This window comes from Triturus cristatus, chromosome 10, assembly GCF_964204655.1.
Source record: "Triturus cristatus chromosome 10, aTriCri1.1, whole genome shotgun sequence".
NCBI lineage: Eukaryota > Metazoa > Chordata > Amphibia > Caudata > Salamandridae > Triturus > Triturus cristatus.
In genome coordinates this window covers 312,398,797-312,423,180 of record NC_140593.1, presented here as the reverse complement: position 1 = coordinate 312,423,180, position 24,384 = coordinate 312,398,797, and the positions used below count along the sequence as shown (strand labels likewise).

The 24,384-nt window shown below is 41.6% G+C and overlaps 2 protein-coding genes across 4 annotated transcripts in view; one reads left to right on the top strand and one right to left on the bottom strand.

Moving 5' to 3' along the window:
- The window catches only part of ADAM22 (ADAM metallopeptidase domain 22), a 1,168,071-nt gene that overhangs the window by 491,053 nt on the left and 652,634 nt on the right, over positions 1–24,384 (bottom strand). The window lies entirely within an intron of this gene.
- CLDN12 (claudin 12) lies at positions 9,286–22,693 on the top strand. Its single transcript, XM_085631340.1, has 2 exons — positions 9,286–9,429; positions 19,266–22,693. Exon 2 carries the CDS (start codon positions 19,289–19,291, stop codon positions 20,024–20,026), a length of 738 nt encoding a protein of 245 aa, XP_085487466.1. The 5' UTR covers positions 9,286–9,429; positions 19,266–19,288; the 3' UTR covers positions 20,027–22,693.

Below are 24,384 nucleotides of genomic sequence, written 5' to 3'. Positions count from 1 at the left end.
GTTATCTTTCATTTAGGCACTCAAGAGATTATAGACTGGTAAAACAAGCTGCTTTACATTGCTTCAATTAATGATAATGGGGTAACCCAGTAACCCTCAGAACCTGGGTGTATATGCAAAACAAAAACAGTGGTTCTGTCAGGAGTCACAAAATCTTAGTTTCTGAATGCACTTAATACAAATCATAAGTGGTTTCACTTATCATCCAATGAAGGGAACTAAGCACACACATAACAATGAAAAAAGTATAGAAATTGAATTCCTTTTTGCTTTTTTTATACTTTAAGAACAAATATATATATATATATATATATATATATACACACGGCTGTCCAACGAAAAAATTAAAGCACAAGGACTGTGAGGCAATTTAGTGACTGATCGTGTTTAGTGACATGGTGCTGAACACAAAAAAACAACACATATAACACATATTATCACAAATGAACAAAATAATTTTTTAACATAAAATAGTCCAACATTAGATACATAGACCACAACAGGATATAATATTCCTTATTTCTAGTTGTGGGGTTGCGTGGACAGGTTGAAATAGCAACGTCGACGTTTTGACCCTATGAAGTAGTGCAGAATTGTAAACATCCAAGGCGGGTCTTCATCAGGACAGGAAAGGATATGACAGCCTGTGAAATCAAAAGTTGAATCAAAACTATGTGTGTGTTTATAAGTAAACTTAAATGTTTTTTAGCAAGAACAAAGGACGGCAGGCTGCTCACCTAATTGCAAGGAAGTAAGTTGAATGACTTCCCTGTGTCTTATTCGTGGCGGTGTCAGCCGACACCCCACAGGATCGTCTGTTCTGTAACGGACAAAGGAAAACTGTCCAGGTATTGGTTGAAAGCTCCAAAATAGATCCGCAACCAGAAACGATTGGTCTTCCTGGAGGTTTTTGTAAGTTTTTGTGCACTTTCGGGATGGTGTAGATCGTGGGGATCCTTGGGTTCGTTTTATTAAGAAACTTAAACTCAGGTTCTGAGAGGAATCCTTTCTCTAGGCCCTGGCTTGTAAGGTCTTTTATCAGCTTAGCTATTTCCTTGGTAGGATCACGTGGGATGCGGGTGTAGCTAGTTTCACAGTTGAGTTGTTGGTTAATCTCCTCTATATAGTCTTCTGTCTTCTGGACCACAACTGCACCCCCTTTGTCTGCAGTCTTTATCTCTCATTAGCACACCTCTATTTTATTAATTCTGACGGGCTTACATCAATTGTTGTTTTCCCACTAGCGCTCCTGTAAGCACCGCGATTCATACCCACACTTTGACTTCACGCGGACCGTTCACTTTTCAGGCTCCGCGGGTTAAACCAATACCGCGTTAACGCTACTGGCTCCGCCCTACTCCCCCATCGTTACAGTTCAACGGGTTTGGCGAATATAGATATGCTGCCAATCTGTAGAAATACTCGGATGCGCTAGCGCCCTCGTGTAATATACCTCATGTCTTGTTAACTCACCATTTTTTTCTGCTAGCCTGCCTGTAAGCACCGTGCTTCATACCCACAGCTTGATCTAATGCGAACCGTTCACAATTTACAATAATACAGCGTTCCAGCACTCTGTGCATTGTTATCATTTTAACTCAGCATACCCCACTCAAGTCTTCCCATGGTTACAGCTCAACAGGCTTGAAAATATAAATACAGCTAATCGGGAGAATTACTTCTGCTTGCTAGCGTCCTCTTGTGACATACCTCATGTCCTTTTATCTCACTTCCCGTCTCCTTGGCTCACTTTACACTGGCCTCGACCTGCTGCATTTAATGGTGTTTATGCGCATTCCCTGGCGGCTAAATACATGCCCTCCTTTCATCCACAGTCTTTGGCGATCGCTAAGGTGGCACCATACCCCTTTTCCATCGGCTGGAGAAGTGTCAAATAAACCTTAAAAGTACTTGCAAAGGTATGTGTACAACCAACACCTCCCCCCTAACTCCACACTTCCTATGAATACTGAATAGGCTATTCAGATGGATGCCTAACAGGCACCTCATTTTCCTTTGTCCGTTACAGAACAGACGATCCTGTGGGGTGTCGGCTGACACCGCCACGAATAAGACACAGGGAAGTCATTCAACTTACTTCCTTGCCATTAGGTGAGCAGCCTGCAGTCCTTTGTTCTTGCTAAAAAAAATTCGCTTTACTTATAAACACACACATAGTTTTGATTCAACTTTTGATTTCACAGGCTGTCATATCCTTTCCTGTCCTGATGAAGACCCGTCTTGGATGTTTACAATTCTGCACTACTTCATAGGGTCAAAACCTCGACGTTGCTATTTAAACCTGTCCACACAACCCCACAACTAGAAATAAGGAATATTATATCCTGTTCTGGTCTATGTATCTAATGTTGGACTATTTTATGTTAAAAAATTATTTTGTTCATTTGTGATAATATGTGTTATATGTGTTATTTTTTTGTGTTCAGCACCATGTCACTAAACACGATCAGTCACTAAATTGACTCACAGTCCTTGTGCTTTAATTTTTTCGTTGGACAGCCGTGTATATATATATATTTGTTCTTAAAGTATAAAAAAAGCAAAAAGGAATTCAATTTCTATACTTTTTTCATTGTTATGTGTGTGCTTAGTTCCCTTCATTGGATGATAAGTGAAACCACTTAGGATTTGTATTAAGTAAATTCAGAAACTAAGATTTTACATTGCTTCAAGACTTAGCCTGAAGGCTGCTCTCCATAGCTACCACTAAGATAGCTTTCAATAAAGGTTGTCTTTAACCTATAACCAATAAGGGGTTGTTTGTACTGGTACAGGGTGCCCACTATAACTAGTGGACAGCATATACCAGGCCAACTTCTCACACATATGATAGTCCTGTACTGATGAGTGACCGAAAGTATGAGTGACTGTATGGATGAGTGAGTGGAGGGGTGTGTAGACCTAAGAATCATTGAGTGAGTATGTAGTTATTGGTGTTGGAATGTCTATGGTTTTGAGAATGTCAGTCTGTAATTTAGAATGGGTGTATCAAAGGTTATATTAGGGTGTGAGAAGAGGCATCAAATTATCACGTGAAAGAAGTCATCAGTGATGTCATTTGATATGTCATCAGTGATGTCACTGACCATGTCATGAGTGATGTAATATGTGACGTCATCAGCAGTGCATTACGGGGGCGCGAGTTATAGTTAGCTGAACTAACTATAACGGCCGAATTTCACTGGTTTTGTACGAGTGAAATGTCCAACTAACTATAACGTCCCTGAAACCTGTCTTTTTTTCAGTGAATTTCTAAGGTTTTTTAAATGCTAATTTCTAACTATAATGTGCCTAAAACCTATGGTTTTTTCAGTGAATTTCGAAGTTTGTTTATGCTAATTTCTAATTATAAAGTCCCTGAAACCTATGGTTTTTTCAGTGAATTTCAAAGGTTTTTTAAATGCTAATTTCTAACTATAACGTCCCTAAAACCTATGGTTTTTTCAGTGAATTTCTAAGGTTTTTTTAAATGCTAATTTCTAACTATAACGTCCCTATTAAGTCCCTTTGAATCCTGAGGGTCCCTGGGGACCAACTAGCCCACCAGTTACCTCCAGTAAGCGCCACAGAGCTGCGTTGTAGAGAGGTGTTCCCCTTTTTACTCCACGCTGCAAACGCGGCTTCTAGTGCACTGCTCCTCGGAGGATGAAGTCCACTTGTGTCCTGAGGTCCTCAGGACACAAGAGGACCTCATCGCCCCACCAGCAGTGCACCAGAAGCCACATTTGCAGAGTGGTTTAAAAAGGGATAAGGCCTCGGACCACCTCTCTGCAACACAGCTCTGTGGCGCAAACTGGAGGTACCTGGTGGGCTAGTCAGGGGGCACATTTGCAGTGTGGTGGAGAAAGGGGGCGTGGCTTCCGGCTAGATGCCGGCTTTAAAAAAAAAAAAATCTTACAAGGGGGCTGTGTGGCCCCCATTCTTTTACAGTTTTGGGGCCCTGATGACCCCATCCCCCAGGACCTGACCCCTTTGTATTCCTTTTTTTTTCCTTTTTTTAAATCGGGAAGGGGTTGTGTGGCTTTAGGACCCCCTTTACTCGAGCCCCGCTTGACGAATCACCCCGAAACTTTCAACACATAAACTGAGCGGTCCAACCCTGGTATTTTTGGAAAGTTTCACGAAGGTTCGTCAAATGGCGCCAAAGATATTGTCAAACCAAAAAATGCTTTTCCTGTGGTAACTAGGTCCTAACTATAACTACCTACTGGCAACCGTAGCTTTTTTTGTTACAAGGGCACGAGGTTTGCAATCCCTGCTTGGGTGATGGGCTACATGAAGACTGATTTACCCCCATTAAATCCTGCTGTGCTGGTGACTGCGGTTAGGCAGCACAGCAGGAGGCTCTTCTATCAAGTGAGCTCTGTCCCAGGTGTGATGAGAGTGTGTGTGTGTGAACATGAGCCTTCACAGCATAGTGGCCCTCTCTCAAAACTTGGACATGTATTTTTTTTAAAGTGTCGGGACGCTGGGACAGTCCTTGGAAAAAAAACAGGACAGTCCAGGCACATTCTGGACATCTGGTCACCCTAACACAGTTTGCACTCATCCACATACATGTTCGTGGAAATATCTCAATTTTTTAACACTAGGGAATGCATAGACCATTCCTTACTGTGAGAAGTTGGCCTGGCATATGCTGGTCACTAGTTATAGTGGCCACCTTGCACCAGTCAAATTCGCCTCTTATGGTAGATAGGTTTAAGACAACCTTTTAAAGAAAGCTATCCTAGTGGTAGCTGTGGAGAGCAGCCTTCAGGCTAAGTCTCAGAGGAATGTAAAGCAGCTTGTTTTACCCTATAATCTCTTGAATTACCAAATGAAATGGCACCACACAGGTATATATATCAAATATATATGTATGTATTTAATACTAGACACACTCTACTAATCTCTTTAGGAGATTAGAAGCCAGATACACATTCAAATGTCAACGTTTCACAATAAATTAAGCACAAATATGGCTGGAGCCCTAGGGGCGTACCAGACCATATACTAAAACAATGGTATAAGAATGTCGACTTGCAAAATGACAAGGCCTAGGGCCCGGGGAATCGCTGGGGCTTCACTACTGCAGTGTTAGCAGGTAAGTAACAGGCCCACGGGAGACGCATGCAGTGTGTGAACACAGCCACGGGATCCCTATTGATTACAATGGTGCAAGTCGCGGTTTGATTTTTAAAGTTTTAGGGTACTTCGAGGAAGTCTACAAGTAAGCTACTTACAAAGTAAGTACTTCGAGGGCCAACACACACTAGGGCACCAGAGTGCTCAAGTTACCTCACCCAGGGAAGCCGGGTGCATAGGTGTCTTTTGGTGTCGGGTTGCGTCGCTGTTTTCTATGGAGACCAAAGAAGACTTGCTGCTTGCGTCGACTGAAGAAGTGTCCAGTGGAATCCAAGGGTGGATTCAAGATGCAGAAGACCTGAAAATTGAAGGGACAGTGTTCAAAGTCACTTGCCAGTGACCGGTGGCCAGGAAGATGGATGACCACAGATGTCGGGTGATTTCAGGTCGTTGATGGTGTTTTGACTCTTTGCTCACGAGGTCCAGGAGGGATCGACGATGACCAGCAGCTGGATTCGGAGTGTCCCACAACGTCTGCAGCTGACTGCGGTGTTGGCAACCGGATTGGAGCCAACAAGCCTTGGAAACTGCAAGTCTTGTGTAAACTGAAGAAAGTCGATGGTGCAGACCAGCAAGGTCTGAGGGACTCACCCAGCAAAGGTAAGTGAGGGCAGGCCTGGCGCAACCAGGGGAGTCCTTTGAGTCGATAGGAAAGTCTTTGGGGGACCCACTAGCCAACAGGCAAGTGATTGCAAAGACGCCTCTTCAGGAAATGTTTCACAGGAGCCCACGGTCATTCGGGACGGGGTAGGCCTCTGATTTTCGCTGTAAAACCTGCTGGAGGCTTGGGCCTCAAATGGTCCAGAGCCCAAGTTCGTAGAACGTTCTGAAAGGATTGCACTCGACAATAGTGCATGGTCCCTGGGTATTGCTGTTCCTCGTCACTTGTGGGGTCCACTCACCACAGCTTTGCTGGGGACTCACAATGGCCGTCGAGAAGTCAGGAAATCCACTTCCAGGGCAGCCGGGCCTTCGAAATCCGGTGGGAGCGGGAAAGTTTGCAACCGTTGATTAAGGTTTTTGGTGCCTGCCAAGCAGGGGAGTCACTCCTTGACTCCAAGGGAGATTCTTCTGTCTTCCAAAGATAGTGGAACATTGAAGGGCCAGGATTCTTCTTTGTAGAGCATCATCCAGGGTTATCTGATTTGCAATGGCAAAGTTTGCTAACTTATAGTGAAGATAGGGGAGGCACTAGCTCTATGACCACTCCTCTAGGAGGGTCAGGGGAGGGGTGGTTACACCCACTTCCCTTTGTCCAGATCCACGCCAGAGCAGGGACAGGTAGCCCCTGAACCGGTTTGAGCTGGCATATGCACAGAGGAGCCTACTGCTCCCCCAGTGCAGGACTTCAAAGCACTCTAGGAGTGCACCCACCCAGCTCCAATACACTAAATCCTGTCTGGAAGGTGGTGACACCTCCCTGTGACAGGATGCCTTTTGTTGGGCTTCCTCCACTGCGAGTTTCAGTCAGCAGCAGGAGGGCAGCCCAGTGTCTGTGCTGGTGGCATCCATTTTGTGATGCCAGGGCTCTATAGGATTTCTATCGTGTTGCATGTCGTCCCCTCTAGAAGGGTGGGATCATGCTCCCACATCATGGACTGATGTGGGGGTATCATTCCAAGTTGTTTGACACCAAACATGACATCTTTTGATGCAGTCCTTCTAAAGTTAGCATTTTAATGCATTTAAGAGTATATGGTTTAACCACATCCACAAACAGCCATAGAGAATAGACTCTGGTAGCTGCAGAGGGGCCCTGCTCAGGCAGAGGCACCCCCTCACATTATAAACCAAGCACCCTGCCCGCGGGATTGATAGGGCCTGCCATAGAGATGGCTGATAGGTTTATATGTGTGTGTATGGTGAGATATAGAAACCTATATTTCAGTGAGGAGTGCTAACACTACCTCACACAGGCTGCAGTAGCAGGCCTGTGGTGTCAGATTGAGAATGCTTCCCAAGGGGTCCCATAATACATGCTGCAGCCCCTGGTAGGCCTGTGAAGTGCCTATGCCCTAGGTACCTAAGGTACCATATACTAGGGGCTCATAAGGTACCACAGTATCCAATCACTAGTGCATCTAATATGCACACCAAGTCGTTTGGAGAGAACAGAGAGACTGGGGCCCTGATTAGCAGGGATCCAGCCAGACTATAGCCAGAAACCAGTGTATACATCAGAAAAAAAAGTGGGGGCAACATAAGTGCAGATCCTACTCTCCTACATTTACTAATGGCACAATCTAATTGTTAAATCATCAAACTATAAGATCATATACATGCTCACTGGCAAATCTGCCTTGTTAGCCAATATCACTTTGATCCAGTGTGAAAGCTGATCAGTCTTTACACAACATAAGATCTAACATGAGAATTAAATTTCACAAATAAAATACACGTGCACTTCGCACAAGAAAGAGAAACACATGAAGTGATGAGTAAAACAAGCACCGTAAAAGTGTGCTTAGATTTTAGAAATTGAAGAAAACAAATATATTGAGTGTCTAACATGCTAACAGTTTGAATTTTTACGAGTTCAAGAACATGCTAAAGAGCAAATATCTCATAAAATGTATTTTCTACAATTATGCAAATCAATCAGAAATTAATACAAGTTGACAGCTTAATTGAAGCTTTATTTATAATCATGTGAATATTATGAGGATTCTGAATGTATTTTGCATTATCAAACCATTTCAATTTACTCTCTTTGCAATGCATCATTGACTTTGCAAAGAGGTGCAATAGTTAGATTCATGTGAATATAATAATGATTCTGAATGTATTTTGCATTAGCAAACCATTTCAATTTACTCTCATTTTAATGCATCATTGACTTTGAAAAAGAGGTGTAATTATTTAGTGCGACAATGTAGAAAGTGGACATTTTGTGTGAATACCCTTCAGAACATATACAACTTAGATTTCCAAAAACAAAAACATTATTTATGACTATTAGCTAAAGCTGAGTGCTAGAACTTTGAAAATGTGATATTAGCCCATACTTGCAAATGAACAATTCCATGAATTATATATGATATTCAAGTGCTTTATTAATGTATTAATTAAACTGTAATTGCTAATATCTAGAATGCACCTATACATTTGTGAATGTTATTTACTGATTTTAAGGTATTAGACACGTATTCTATGAAGCTTGTATGTTCACGTTACGCAGTGAGAAGTAATTTTTCTTCAATTCTCACTAATGTTGCTTTCTGTACTTTCTCGTAGAAGTTGTCAACAATTGATGCATGTTGCTCTATAACAAACTGATATTATGAATGAGACCGATCTGTTACTTATATGCAAAAAGCTGTATTCATGAACATTCCACTATGAACTAAACCTGAGTATTAAGGATGGACAACTGGTTCCCATCAGCAACGTGTGGAAGACCAACCTGGATGGGTAGCAAAATAAGTCAGTCCGGTAATAAATAAACTAATAAGTATCAAAAGGGCCCAGAAATAATTTCCCGTTGGATCAACTTAATCACAAAGCTGGGAAGCACGTCTTTAATGGGCAAACAAAACCACATGTCCCAGAATGCAGAGAGCTGTTGGCTGGAAAAAACTGTAATTTCTCATGTCACACACAGGCTAAGAGGTCTAATGAAAGATGTGCTTTCAAACCACACCAAACAAGGTCATCTGATTTTTCTCTACTTAAAATGTCACACTTAGGCCCACCGAAAACATGGAAATGTCACACATAGGCATATTGAAAACTTGGCAGCTATGTCCTAGAGACAGAGACAATTATGCTAAAAAATACAATTTTAAAACATTCTGCAGCAAAACAAAAAACAGCAATAACGGGAGTAATTGTATTAGCCTCAAGAGGTAATTTAATGGGGAAATTAGATGCAAACTACTGCCGTGCTTGAACGACGGGTACATTCAGGTTTTGTTGTTAGTATTTAGATTTATATGAATTAGAGTGTGCGAACCAAAAAAAAGTTGGAAAGCGGGGGCATCCTTTTCAACCAATATTGTAATAATCTTCTACCACCACCGCTGTCCTTGGATCAGGGATGCTCTTCCTTGTATTTTGTTTACCGGTGACTAATGCAAGCATCCTTTCGAAAATTACTTGCCAGCTTGGGAAATGTAGTCTCCTAGAGCATGCTACATGCACGCAGCTCACGCACGCAAACTACCAATCCCAGGATGCTCCGGGCTGAGCTGGCTGAGAACCTGCGGGCATGCTCAGTACAGCTGTGTGGGAGTAGAAGCTCCTGTGTTGGCTGTATGAGAACGTTCAGCTTGCGAGGCAGTGGTAGGTGCTTTTACTCTTACATTTCGTTTTTTATTCCGTTTTTAATAACAGGTCGGCATTGCGTTTGCTCTTGGGGTCTTCTGAATGAACAGACAGCGACCAGAAGTCATTCATTGATTTCATGCTTCGAGCAATGGGGGGAAGCAGATTCGCTCGTTCCACGATAATTTTACAGGCTGACTACCCGATTGAAGCCCGGAATGTGAGCATTACAGCATGCGAGATTCCGTGGCTACCCCCACCCCCATTGCTGACCCATTTACGGATGGAACGTGTTGCAATGTGTTCTTTGAAAACCTGCACGCTGTTAATCACCGCTGCCTCGCAGGTTAAAGGAATTCGGCGCCGTTTGTAGGTATATATGAAAGACGCTGGACAAAATAGGCCCAGATCAGCTGAATTGAAAATTGTGATCTTTTGAGAACCTTCGGTCAGTGTAAATGTGGCGACTTGTTTTCCTGCGTTTCTACGGTCTGCTGTTCCATCATTGATTTAGGTGTGTCATCTCGTGTGCTTTATGGTATTAAAACAAAGGTGCGGCAAGATCTGCGAGGTCCCAAGAGGCGCTGTTGTGTTGGTCTGCTAAATGCTAGCTATTTGGAGCAAGGTGATAGTCTCCGGGTTAAACTTATTAACTGAACACAATGTGCGTTGTTACAGGCCGTCGATAATCCATACCTTAAAAAAATATTTAGCAGTATGAGTATGTTGTGAGTGATGGTATTTTGTAAGGAGATAATACACAGTCGACTCGCTGAACAGTCCAATAATGTGAATGACTTGGTTATTCTGTCGCCTCTTGTACTCTTGCAGAATGTATTTGGCAATTAGGTGCATTTTATTGTAAAATGTGTACCACAGTCTCCCTCGGCGGGAAACTGCGGGTTAACTTTTGATTGTGTTGAGGTACCATAGTTGTGTTCGCATAGGACACCCCTGTTGTAAGATTACCACCTATGCTACCAAAAGGCCTTGCTGTTCTTGTAATGCAGTAGCTGTAACCTAGATGACCTGCTGTTTAATTGGGATGTGCTGTGCCTCACATGAAAAGGTTTGCTTTTGAGGAAACATTGATAGTATGTTCTAAAAGGTCTGCCCTGTTCAGGCACCTCTAATACTGAAGCCCAGGAAGGCCTGCTTCTGAGGTAGCAGTGATCCGGAACAGGGTCTACCGTCAAGGCATTGCTTCTGGTATTACCTATACTTGTCCTGCTCCGAGGGATACAGAGACATTAAATATTAGTGCCTAGTTATGGTAATGTGTGATTATCTGGGATTTCTTTTTCGTGGGTTGAGATATTGACATGGGCAGCAGGTTTAATCCACTTTCTAGTTACATTGCAATGGTTTACCTAATTCAAAAAACATTACTGCAGTCGTCTTGTGATTCCATGATGAAATGAAGTGGGTGGAGCTCAACTAAGAGCATCTCTTATGCAGAGGCAGTTTGGTTGCAAGTTGTTAGTATAGGTTCTTCCAGTTGAATTTAATCAAAGAACACCTTCAATTAGGCCAGTGGAGTTTGGCAGCCCAGGTGTGATTGCGGCCCAAAGGAGCAGTCTTTGAGGTGTAACTTCCAGGGAGCTGATGCAATATGTAAAGGGATTATGCAGTGCTGCTGTAAGTTAATAAATACGCCAATGTCAAAAGAATGGTAGGTTTTCTTTCGGCATGAGATGTAACTTCACCTCTGTTTGAGATTACTGATGGGATTAGCCTCTTGTTTTTCATTTTTTTTTTTTTTAATGGCAAAAGGAACTTTAAAAAGGAACTTTAAGCATGGGTTGCCATTGTTGTCCATATATTGGTTCATGGCGGCCAAACAGGTACAGTTTTGGATCTTGTCACTATTTAACTTGCAGATGCTTGCTTCAAACATGTTAAGGGAGATCTGTTCCACACACATCTGAACCCCTTGTGGTGGGTAGACAAGTGTCCTCAGTGCTCACAGAAGACAGTGGCATATTGAGCTGCTCTGTGGCTAGAGACACATTTCGGAACAGGCTCCCCTTGAAGATATCATATGCCTCTGATCATTATAAAAAAAAATCTAGAAGAAATATCTCCCAAACATTTCCTTCTCTGCTGAGGCTCTTGTTGGAAGCAGTGTCGGGTGTTGCAATTTAGTGCCTATGTAGCTGTACAAGTGAAGAAACAAAGTGCGCATCTAAGTAGCTTCCCCTCACCTCCTGAAAACTGAGGCTACAGTGAAGGTTACTTGATGGCAGTAATAATGGGTAGCTGCAGGTGGACCTGGAGACCTTTTTTGCTAGTTTCTTTCCACATGATTTTTTCATTTATCTACACTTTTGTCTAAATCTAAAACGTGCAGTACACCCATTTTATAAAAAGAAAATCTCTACTATTGGGACTTCACCAGGACTCTTTATTTAGTCACTCTTTTAGATCTGGAGAAGTTTAAAAAGTGCATTTGAATTTTTTTGGGCTCAATGCGCCCATTCTTCCTGCAAACGTGTCCAGGCCAAAGTACCTCAGAGAGGGTGTCAGGGTAGGCTCCTTGCACTTGCCAACATATTTCTTAAATATTGATTCTGTTTCTAAGTTAGTTAAAAAAAAAAGTAGTTTTATTTTATTATACCAGGAGCACCTCATTAATCTCTACATGAAGTACAGTAAAGGTCCATAATAATGCCTCGTATACTAACACAGTGATTCAGTCTGGGTTTACAGTTTAGGCTGTCATAATTTCATCTAACCGAGGAGACTGTACACAAGCATACTTATTTGCATTATTTAGTGATCAGGTATTTTGTATGGAAGCTATTAATGCCCTTTTTATCGCGTTTTTGGTAACAAATGTCTTCCCTGTGGACAATATCCAACCCGATATTCATGAATTTGTAATCGTGACTGAGTTCAGTTTGAATCCTATGTCACTTCCCTGGCAAAGTGCATGATGAACTATAACCATTCATGAATAATTTGCTTTCTTGGCAGCTACCACACCCTGGCCTGTGGGTTCTATATCTATAAATGGTATGGGATTCATATGATGGAACACGTTATTTTGGATACGTCTGTGGGAGAAGTTTAATGGGGGCAAGTTTTAGAATCTAGAGTGCCAGTATCAGATTCAAGCGGGATGGTTTCTTATTTTGACTTGTAGGCTTAGCCTCTACCTTATCCTTTGTTGTTGCCTATTGGCAAATTGCACTTGTTCTAAAGATACTCAAAATAGAACCCTGTCTTGATGTTCATACAAGGACAAGCATTGGAAATTCCAAAAGATCTGGCTTTTGGAGGTATGTATTTTTGTGCAAAAATAGACAGTGAGCAAACCTCTACCTTATCCTTTGTTGTTGCCTATTGGCAAATTGCACTTGTTCTAAAGATACTCAAAATAGAACCCTGTCTTGATGTTCATACAAGGACAAGCATTGGAAATTCCAAAAGATCTGGCTTTTGGAGGTATGTATTTTTGTGCAAAAATAGACAGTGAGCAAACCTCTACCTTATCCTTTGTTGTTGCCTATTGGCAAATTGCACTTGTTCTAAAGATACTCAAAATAGAACCCTGTCTTGATGTTCATACAAGGACAAGCATTGGAAATTCCAAAAGATCTGGCTTTTGGAGGTATGTATTTTTGTGCAAAAATAGACAGTGAGCAAACCTCTACCTTATCCTTTGTTGTTGCCTATTGGCAAATTGCACTTGTTCTAAAGATACTCAAAATAGAACCCTGTCTTGATGTTCATACAAGGACAAGCATTGGAAATTCCAAAAGATCTGGCTTTTGGAGGTATGTATTTTTGTGCAAAAATAGACAGTGAGCAAAAAAACAATCAGTTGCCCAGCAACGCAGGCACACGTCCTCCCACTGAAGTGCACTTCTTTTCTGGCACCTGAGTAAAGGGTAGGCTACAAACCACACCCAGGGAAGTACCACCTCTGAGACGTTTTGTAAACTTCAAGAGGGAAAATATACAAGAACCTAAAAATCTTTGAATCGGGATCTTTAAGTTTGGATGTTGAGCCGGGAGTAGAAATTCTCGGACTCCCGTTATCAGATTTCTATTACTACTCTCCCTGTATTTGCTTAAGTCATTTTTCACTAATCATAATTGCAAAGATTTACATTGCTTGTAATTGCTTCTTCAGAAGAGGTCCTTCTTTTCTTCCATTCCTGCCCTTCAAGCTCCTCACATTTTACACACTAATGTTAAATTGTTGTTTGTTCATTTAGGTAATGTTTCTAAGGTTTTGTGCGCACAGACAAGCAAGGCCTTACATAATGTCTTATCAGGCACTCTGCGTTATGTTATCCATGCTACATATCAAGCTATGTACCTCTGTCGTTTCTATGCCATTACTGTTCTGCTGCTCATGTTAATAAATGTATCATCTTACCGAAGCAGCCACACTATACTTCAACAGAAAAAGACAACAATCCTGAAATACACTTATTCTTTGAACTGCATCAGTTCTAGAGTAAGCAGAGATTTGCACGCTAACATCCCAGAAAGTTAGTCTTAGATCACAGTGCTTCAGAGTTTATTTTTAATTCAGTGGTTTTAAGGAGTGCAGGATTCCAAGAGATGGAGCCATGGGAGAATGGTTGACAGAAATTTAGAATATTCTGGGATAGGTAGTATGCTCTACCACTTGAAGGTCACAGATCAGCTATTCTTTGACTAGTACTGCTCTGTACATTATTGCAATCTTGAATCAGTCTTCGGTTCTCAAATCATGTTTCAGGGTCAGGGGATAGATGATTATGAATAGCGACGCTTCTTGCACAGTTTAATGTCATTCAAGGGGTTCGGTGGAGCTGATGAATTATTTTTGCCTGAGTAGACTTCTCATTGTTCTACAGAAGATCTGTGGGCCTATTGGGGTTGGTGTCTTGTGGAGAATGAGGCGAGGACATTGAAGATGAATCAATAGCAATCTTTGTAGTAGTAATTAAATCTTTTTGAAAATGGAGTTGACTACTTGGCGCATATGTCCTCAAACAATTAGCCTGCCCAGTTCATGAAGTTGTACTCCAAGCATAAGATGGAGAAATATACCAGTGATGTTTTTGCACAATTTATTGATCCTTTGCTATCAAATATGGGCAAGCCTTTTTATTCACAATGATCATTCCACTTGTGAGGGGAAATATGAGCATTTAGTTAACATTAACTTATGCCTATAAGATGACATCCTTAGCTACTTGTAAATAACACTCGAAGCCTAAAGCCCCTCCAGTCTATCCAGCCGCACCATTATGCAGTGCACATATCTACCCTTCTCCACTTCACTTCTGGTATTACATGGCATTGTCACTTACACCATTATGTATGTTAGTCCCCTCATCTTACCTTTCCCCCTGTAACACTAACCAAATTTACCAGCAGTATGAAACAGTGAAATCTCTCATGTCTCTTCCAAGTTACAGAACTGAAGCTGCTACAGACTCACCCCCTCCCCCCCCCTCCCCCCCCCCCCCATGCACTTCCGCAAGGGTGCTGCTGCCAGTAGGCAAAGCCACACCATGTGAAATGTCTGGGTGGGTAATGAGGAAGTACCGGAAGGCGGGGGGGATTGGGCACAGAACTGCACAACCCCCATTCCTCCCCCTCCCCTATAAGCGAGAGGGTCTCCTGTAACCTGCATTGTACACTGGGAGGGATGGGGATAGAATGCACAGGCAAAAATAGGGTATTCGTAATGAGGCCCAATATTCTTAAGATCATCTTTGTTGCTAAATTCACCAATGCCCTTCCAGACCTAAAAAGGCCAAACAAGTGAACCCATTCCAGAGCAGCATAAACGTAGTACACCAGTGCAGTTTCTTCAATAACCTGAGACACATGTAGGCCTGTTTCTTCTGCCAGCCTGATACATCACCAGAGGAACAGAACAAAAATAACTAGAGTTGAATACAGAAGAGATTTTAAAATACATTTTCCATTGCATTTTGTCTCTATTCTATATATTTAATTAATACATGCAAGAAATATGTCATGGTGTTAGACATTTCAGAAGTTGCTTGCAGTGATGCAGAACAAAGCTCAGAAGCATCTATTTTTGTCCTGCTTTAGTAGTAAAATTTGAAGGTCCAACCAGCGTTTCATTTCCACCTTGATGGATATCTTAATGCTCGTATTCTCTTACCTAGAAATTGTGTGGTTATCATTATATCTATGTACCACTGAAACATAGTGGGTGCGTAGGCAATCACCCTGTGTCCTGTTCTGATGCTGTGATATGGTTAAGGGCCTTAATCGATGGGATAGATATGTTGTGATATATATTTGTATATCTCATAAAGCTAAGTTTCTGATCAGCGGTGCTGTACTGATGCCTTGCACGTCTTGGGAACAAGACGTCATTATAGCAGTCTACATGACAGTGAGACTGCTCTTAGCTTAAGAAACAGTATGTTATAAGAAAGAGACACTTTCCTTGTTCAAGTAATCATTTGTATTCCTCTTGGGTGTTGGGGAGCAACAAAACGTAGTGTTTTGGGAACAAATAAGTGTAGAATTTGGTACGTTCTGCATCAGTAGTCAGTATTTTAAGCCAACTCTACTTTGCCAACACATGGTTCACAGGCCTCCCTTAACACTCTCTGAACCACTTTTAAAGTAATCTGCTAGACCTTCTTATCACAACACTAGGACACTTCCACAGACCGTCAGCGTGCACTGGGACCCTGTTCAAAATATTACACTTCACTTATAAATGGCCAGGAGAGAAGGCACCAACCTAAGCACTGAACTACAAAGACTCATCTTAACATCTTCGAACAATGCCACTAAAAGAAATCACTTCTGTTTGATGATCCTATCTCAAGGGAACCAAATAACTAAATAAAATGTGCGTTTGCTGCTTCTGTGTGGCTTTTTTTTTTTTTCTTTTTTTTGTAGCGTATCCAAGAAATCTGGTTGTCTACCCTGGAGAGCATAAGATGTAGCTATTTTCACTACAAATGGAAAAGCATTGCAGTGTCTCGATCGGGGGTAGGTGGGGTAAGCCTTCGTGCTGGAAACACAGACTGTCAGAGGCGCAGCAATTGGATAATGTTTGGAACTGCAAAAAACTGGATGATAGAGCTCATACTTTGCCAGAGAAGTAGAAAAAAGTTTCTGAATACACACTGTTTTAGGATTCTGCTAGAAGTCCATTAAGCTGGTGTAGACCATTACTGAGTTTGCGAGATGGTTAAATATCATTTTGCCAGAGCTGTTTGGATGTCGTTCTCAATCACAATAAGTAAAATTAATTTCAAGACTGGTTATTTGCTTGCCTGATTAGTCTCGTGTGGAGAGGAGGGTGGACACTGCAAGGGAGAAGTGTCAGAAATTGGAGATTTAAAATAGGTCACAAGGTACATGATAATGTGAAGGTGGTGGCAGAGGGAAGGGACAAAATTATTATAAGGAGACCAGATTGTGAGATAGAGACAGCCTGGAAGTGTGATGGGAAGCACAGCGATGGAGAGTTGCAGTAAGTCGGCCACAATGCTATGAGTAAGCTTAATGTGTGTTTGGAAGGACTGCAAAATGGGGAGTGGACAGCTGAGAAGGGCGGGATACAGTCAGTCATTAGGGTAGGTGCCGGCAGGCAGTGCAGCCACAGAAGGGGGGACTTCATGGTAGTTTTCTTCATGACTCCCGTTTATTACAAGACCATATTTATGAGCTTTTGACAGAAACAGTAGCACAATTTTGAGGTTTGTATAAAAAAAGTTGAAGGCACCCCAAACAGATTCTCTAGAGTCTCTTCAGCTCTTTTGATGTTGGTTAAAAAAAAAATGAAAATTGGAGTCAAAGCACTTTCAATAAGTCACACCCTGGAGGCCTAGAGCACCAGAATCTTAAATCCAAACATTTCCACAGAAAAAATGTCACTCATGCCCTAGTCATCAGCAAGTTGGACTATAAGGAAACCCTCTAAGCAGGGATCACCAAACAACTCACTAGAAGACTACAAACAATCCAGGCCTTGACAGCCAGAATCATCCTCAACCTCCTTCACAGAACTTGCATCACGCCACCGCTCTGGAAACTACACTGGCTCTTGATACACAAGCTCAATTCAAGCTCCTGACACACATTCAGGACACTACACAACTTGGGCCCGCCTACCTGAACAGTCCTATCTCCTTTCACCAGTCACCCAGACACCTCCGCTCTGCAGGACTCCTACAAAACTGATGCATATACACCCAGACCAGAAAGACGGGTGTTCTCTTACATCGCTCCTAAAGCGTGGAATGACCTCCCACTCCACACTGGAGCTTCCTACTCTCTTCTTGAATTCCACAAGAAGCTGAAGACCTGGCTTTTCAATGAAACAGCCCATCATAGGCAGGGCTAGGCACAAAACTGCTCAGAGCCAGGATGTCCTAGAGGGTGATTGTGCACTTTACACATAACATAAGTTACGCTATGAAGAAGGTTCGAATTGTATAAAAATATTCTCTTCATAGATTTACCTTCTTCACAGTGTGCCTGGGGAAGGTCTGCTACTGCAGGATTGAGTCAGTATACAAACCGAGGCTCCAGTGAATTGATAGGAACATGACATGAAATAATAGATGAGTTTTTAATGCAGCCAGTGTAGTTTTACACACACTGCCTGGGTTGCACTTGAGGTGACGTCCTCCTTGGGTCTGTCACTTGAGGAACCAGCAGAACCAGGTTTAAGAAGCTGCATTAAGGAGATGCAACAAGCCACATTTGCATTCCCATCCACTGGCTGTATTAGGAAGATTAGAAGGGCATGTCTTTGTGGCACCACAGGGACCACAAAGCAGGCAAACAGGTGATACTTGTGCTAATTTAATTCACAAATTACTTGAAACAAGTGTGTTGGGATAAGCAGAAATGGTTTATGGGCATTGTTTCAATAACAAAAGGACCTTGGTCTGTGAAGTATCTGCCTTGAACCATGAAATATGATGCTTGCTTTGAAGGTCTGATTAAGAATTAACATGCTGTGATAATGGTATTTTTATATTTTAGGCATTATAAGAACAACACCTTAATATTGTCGTGTCTTCATATGCTTTCTCTTTTTAAGCAGCTTTGGTACAGTGGCTGCAAAGCTGCCTAACTATTATAGTATACAACTAGCATTGTCAAAGCTAATAGGTCTGGCCTCTGCAAGTTTACAAGGGATTGATTACCTCTAGGCCTTCCCAGGTGACTAAATCGCAAACTGACATGCACCCTTTCAAAACATAATATGATGCTTTCAAAACGCTCTCCCAGTTCTCATTTATGTTCTAAGTCTTTTTTAGAGACCTCCTTTTAATTTGGAGAGTGATTATTAAGGTAATGGCTGGAATGTGTTGTGAAGTAGTCTGTTAATTAAATGATTGTGGTGTGTTGGCTGTCTCAGTATAAACACCTTTGGTGCTACCCAAAATTCTCATGGTGTACAACAATCTCTGATGTGCTTCAGGGTGCTTCGTATAGGACATGGTACTCTTTTAAACTCACTATGCAGAGGCATGGTATCATTTAAAATCAGGTTTCCCACAAAATAATCCTTTTCCACCTCGTGTCCTCAACACATACACTTGAGATTGGATTTATGCTAGCTAACCCTCATACAGTACGATTGTTTTCACTCCATTCAAGATGTTCTAGAGATATAACTAAAATTGAACATTGTCTTGCTGCAGGACCAGCAGCAGAATGCATCACGCATCTAAAGCTTATTTCCAATAAAACTAAAACAAGACTAATTTGTTTGTAACCTTGTTCGATGCAAACTATTTTTCCTAGCCTGCTATGGTGGTCGATAAGTGCTCTGTTACTTTTCTTATAGCTCAAGAAGTCACTCAGTAACTTGATGTATGTTTATTTTTGTTTTGTAGCGCTGCACAAGTGACTGTCAACAATGGGGTGCCAAGAAGTCCATGCTGCCACATTGTTTGCCTTTGTCAGTGGGACTGCCTCCATTGCGGGTCTGTTCGCTGCCACCTTGCTTCCACAGTGGCGGCAAATGAGCCTTTACACTTTCAATAGAAATGAGAAAAACCTCACTATTTTCACAGGGCTGTGGGTGAAGTGCGCCCGCTTCGATGGGACCAGCGAGTGTGTGATGTTCGACACCGATTGGTACGCGACAGTGGACCAGCTAGACATACGTGTCCTCCAGTTTGCCATTCCCTTCAGCATCCTGACCGCTGCTTCCGCACTGCTGCTTTGTTTGATTGGAATCTGCAACACCACCTTCTCCTCCAATGTGCCAAACTTGAAGCTTGCAGCCTGTCTTGTCAACAGTGCTGGGTGCCACCTGGTGGCTGGCTTGTTGTACATATTAGCAGGTACCATGAGCATCACTCCATCCATATGGTCTATATTTTACAATGACTTTCTGAATAGAAAATTTGGACCGTTTTTTACATATGATAGTGCAGTCTTCGTGGCCATTGGCAGCTCCGGGGGCATGTATTTCACCTCTGTCATGTTATTTTTATGGTATTGTGCTTGTAAATCTCTGCCCTCTCCATTTTGGCAGCCTCTGTACTCGCAGGCGCCCAGCCTGCATAGCTACGTCTCTGCTCCTTACTCTGCTCGATCCCGTATGTCTGGTATTGAAATAGACATTCCTGTTGTTTCTCACACTGCCTGATGCAGAGAACACCGTTACGCAAAGATGAACTTTATGCGCGGACTCCTCTTCGAACTGTGCCAGGTTACCTAGCATACATCCCTAGCACACTTCCCTGTTTGTAATTGAGTAGTATTATTGTGAACAGTAGAATTTTGACTGTAATGTCCTACTTTTTTAACCTATTAATTACGAATGCGGACACAAGTACTAACCCCATCATGACTGGGATACCGGACAATTTGGATCGGCAGGTGGATGGTGAACATACATTGTATTATTTACACATCTGTGGGCATCCATTTGTTGATGCCATAAGGCAGAGTCATCAATAGTTCTTGGTTTTAGTTGAGTGTATCAAGTCACCACACAACAGTACCTCCTTACAGTAGGTTGACTACACAAACCTGACCTTGTGAATAACAAACTGTCATTGTAGAAGGGACCAACACACCACAGATGGTATTACTCTCCAAAGACCTTGCATTGTGAACTGTTTAGCGGATAATTATTTTTGTTGATCATTTCCAGAAGGCTTTCAGTTGTGTATTTTGTATGAGCAATTTTTGCCTACGCTCCTTCTTTTGACATGCCGACTAGTTCTCTGGGAATTAAGGGTTACTGCAGTTAGATATTATAGAACAATGCTTACTACTGAACATAGTTGGTGTCCTCTTACGATTTGTAGCTGGATGTCTTAGCGGCTTCCAACAAGGTTTGTGCGGCTTTCATCACTTGGGTGATTAAAAAAAAAGCTTAACTTAGTAGGTTTAGCCCATAGCCTTTGGCAACTGGCCAACGTTTGGTGTGCTGGATGGAATGAGTTCTCGTCCGAATGTTCATTCAATCTGCTGTCCGCTTTTGAAGCTGATCGCCCAGGGGTGGCATCATTTGAGAGCCTTTCATCCTGTGCAAAGGGTGGGCATGGTAAATATGCCGGTTACTATTTTTACAGCCGTGTTTTACATTCCTTAGTAAAAACGGAGTGTGACCCATAAGCAGCATGATGGGCTTAAATATTTTCTTTGTGTATTGGAAAGTGGTACATCGAACCTACATAAGATCTGATGCTCTGTCACGACACGTCCGTCTGTGTTTATGCAACTGTCTGCCTCTTCTCCTGACTGTAAAAACATGTTTGTTTCAGACGTTCATGTGCTTAAATTACCTGCTGTTATTGTAAGGAAGGAACACTGTTTACACAAACACAACTCTGTTTGGTAAACCCCATCTGGCCATGATTCATATTTTCATTGTGTGAAGAATACTGCTACGGTGCACAGCTGAACGCCTTCGCCCACCACACCACCAAACACTGGAACACACACCTTGCTTATTATGCATTTCTTCAAATACATGTAAACAAACTAGCATATGAACAAGAGATGTCTTTAGACAAAGTGGTACTTCGTATGATGTGAAGAGGAGAGAGGAGGTCAGGAAAATCTATTTTAGTGAACAAAATCTTTTCTTCTCCAAACTTGATATGTGTTTGAACCTGAAAAATAATTGTAAAATATATGATGTAATATTGTCTTCAGTAAAAATGTTAAAGAGAAGGTAATGCTTTAGATAATGTAACTGTGTTTGTATATACACTTGCAGAGATATTTTACAAAAACTACAATAGTGATACTTTTAAAAGTAGACTGCCGACAAAATAAGTAAATATTTTTCTTCTCAATTAAAATGATAATTTCATCAATTTAGTTCAAGTTCGAAGCTTGTGAGCCAGTCCATCGTTCCAGGGATAATGAGGACTTTAAACCCTTACAGGAAGTTGCAGCGGCTCAAACATTCCATTCTTTGTGTGGTACTGACCAATTTCCCTTTCTTGAGTTTTACATGTAATACAGGGCGCTACTGTATTCTGTAATAAACCTGTGGTTTGCTATTCATGCAGATTTGTCTGACTGCCCACTACAGTGGGATTATGAGCATGAGTGTATTTTTTTCTTTTTTTTTTTACATATTGTGAAATACAACTAAATGTTGCTACTTTTAGATATTTTATTGTACCCAGAAATTCTCCCTATCCACGTGTCTCCTATCCTGAATTGTAAAAGATGGTCACAGCATGCACAACCTTCTGTATCTAATAATTGCAGTGACAGACCTCAATAGGTTACTCTTGAATTTTTGCCTCTCGTGGCAAAAGTGATATAACTCTAGTGCCATGTACGTAACTTCCAGCTACTGCCTCTGTAACCGTGTTGTGAATGTAATACCATCTCTGTCTTAGTTGTGCATGTTCAGGGTTTCCCGGGCGACTACTTCGTATTGTACTTGACCTGTTTCCTATTAATTAGTTTGACACAGTTTTCCTGGACTGTGGATGCACTGCAGATGTATTGCTTGGACTGCAAAATATGACTAATTTTCACTGCTGGAAAGTAATGTCTGCTGTCATGATCTTGGAAATGCTGCCTTGGGAATGTGATTGTAAAGCTGTTTGGTTTAGATAAGATGTTGCAAAATGAGGTTGACTGTTCTTTCAACACATTAAGCTGTGCCATCAACTCCACAGTTCGGTCAACTGCTAGGTTCTAGTATTTTTATAAAAAGAAAAAATTATATTGTTTAATATTGTCTTGTTTTTTATTTTTTGTCTAATTATTGGGGTGCTAAGTTTTGTGTAAAGTGAAAAAATATTTTTTTCTAAATAAAACTTGTTCATTCTAGAATTGAGATTTGATGGGATTGTGTTCTTCTTTAATTCATGCACCCCACACACATACACTTCTTATTGATGCAAAATAATGTAAACGTTTTCTTCATCTGCTATATTTCTGGTTTAAGTCTTTTGAGCGCCTCGTGCTAAAGAACAGCGTTGGGAGCTCAATTTGAGACCAGGTAAAGTATGGTAATGAATTTGCATTTGACCACATCATCCGTACTCTTGCTTGAGTAATTTGTGTAGTTCAAAATATGTTTGACCAAGAGCAAGCAACAATTTAGGGTGCTGCTTGAATAAGGTTTACAGCATCTTCCTTCCATTATACTAGACTCGTAAAAGACATAAAATATTTAGCACTTTATTACAAAAGTTCTGAGCAGCAAGAATTGATAAGACAACTAGGGTTGCATGCTTGAATGTGGTTGTACTTCAGTAATGACAAGGCACTGGAAGAGGAGGGACCAAGGTGCAGCGCACATTTTTTATTTATAGAAATTACTTAAGACCGTTTCCCTGTTTGTTGTGATAAAAAACAAAATAAACGAAGAAAACCTATAGTTTATTATTAATCCTATCCTGAGCTATGAACTTTTTTTTTATGCTAGGAGCCTCAGTAAAGCTGCTCAATCTTGCTTTGCTTGGTGGTCTTTGCTATTGACTATGCCAATGCCAGATGTTTATAAAAGTTGCTGGTATTCGTAAAGCCTAAAGAGGTGACTGTAGGAAATTGTTTTTATTTCTTAGGGGGTTGTGAACACTTTCTAAGCTACAAACACAATCTTTGTCATGGTGAACCACAAAAAGTCACTAAATTAACCTGTCCATATCCCTCTGGTAACCTGGCACAAAAACTGTCAGGCTTAACTTGGAGGCACTTAAACAGTAATAAAGTGAAAACACCACCCAAGACCAAACCCACACCAATTTTGGAAAATATAGTAAAGTTTAATAAATGATTTAACATTAAAATAACAAAAATCCAATCACTAGAACCTAGATATGAATTTTTAAGGTTTGTAGTAAAAACTAGCACCCAAAAGATCAACGCATCAACCGAGGATATCTAGCGCATGGGACCAGGGCAAAGTTGAAAGTTACAGCCGACTGCGATTGGGTGCAGTTTGGGTACACGATGTCGATTGGGTCCATCTTGGCTCACCTTTGGACACGAGACATTTTAAAGGAAAGTGTTAGAGAATGTAAAGTTCAGAGGGGCAAGGCAGCTGTCTGTGTCTGAGGAGGAAACCTCATCGTCTGAGAGCCGCTGGATAGAGTTGCAGTGAAAATTTGTAAGTTCGGACTAAGTCTATTTTTTGGAAGTCAATAATTTCCAATATGAGGACGCTGAAGGCTTTGTCCAAAGAGAGCTACAGGAGGCCGAATACCCTTCTGAAGAGGAGCCACTGAACAGGATTTGCTGCCTCGGAGATGGGGCAAGGCAGCTGTCTGTGTCTGAGGAGGAAACCTCATCGTCTGAGAGCCGCTGGATAGAGTTGCAGTGAAAATTTGTAAGTTCGGACTAAGTCTATTTTTTGGAAGTCAATAATTTCCAATATGAGGACGCTGAAGGCTTTGTCCAAAGAGAGCTACAGGAGGCCGAATACCCTTCTGAAGAGGAGCCACTGAACAGGATTTGCTGCCTCGGAGATGGACATAGCTAGGGCTGCTCCGAAGTCAGGTCGATCTGCGTTGTACCCTGGGC

What these genes read in the sequence shown, in the direction of transcription:
- CLDN12 (XM_085631340.1), top strand. Translation starts at nt 19,289, where the DNA reads ATGGGGTGCCAAGAAGTCCATGCTGCCACATTGTTTGCCTTTGTCAGT.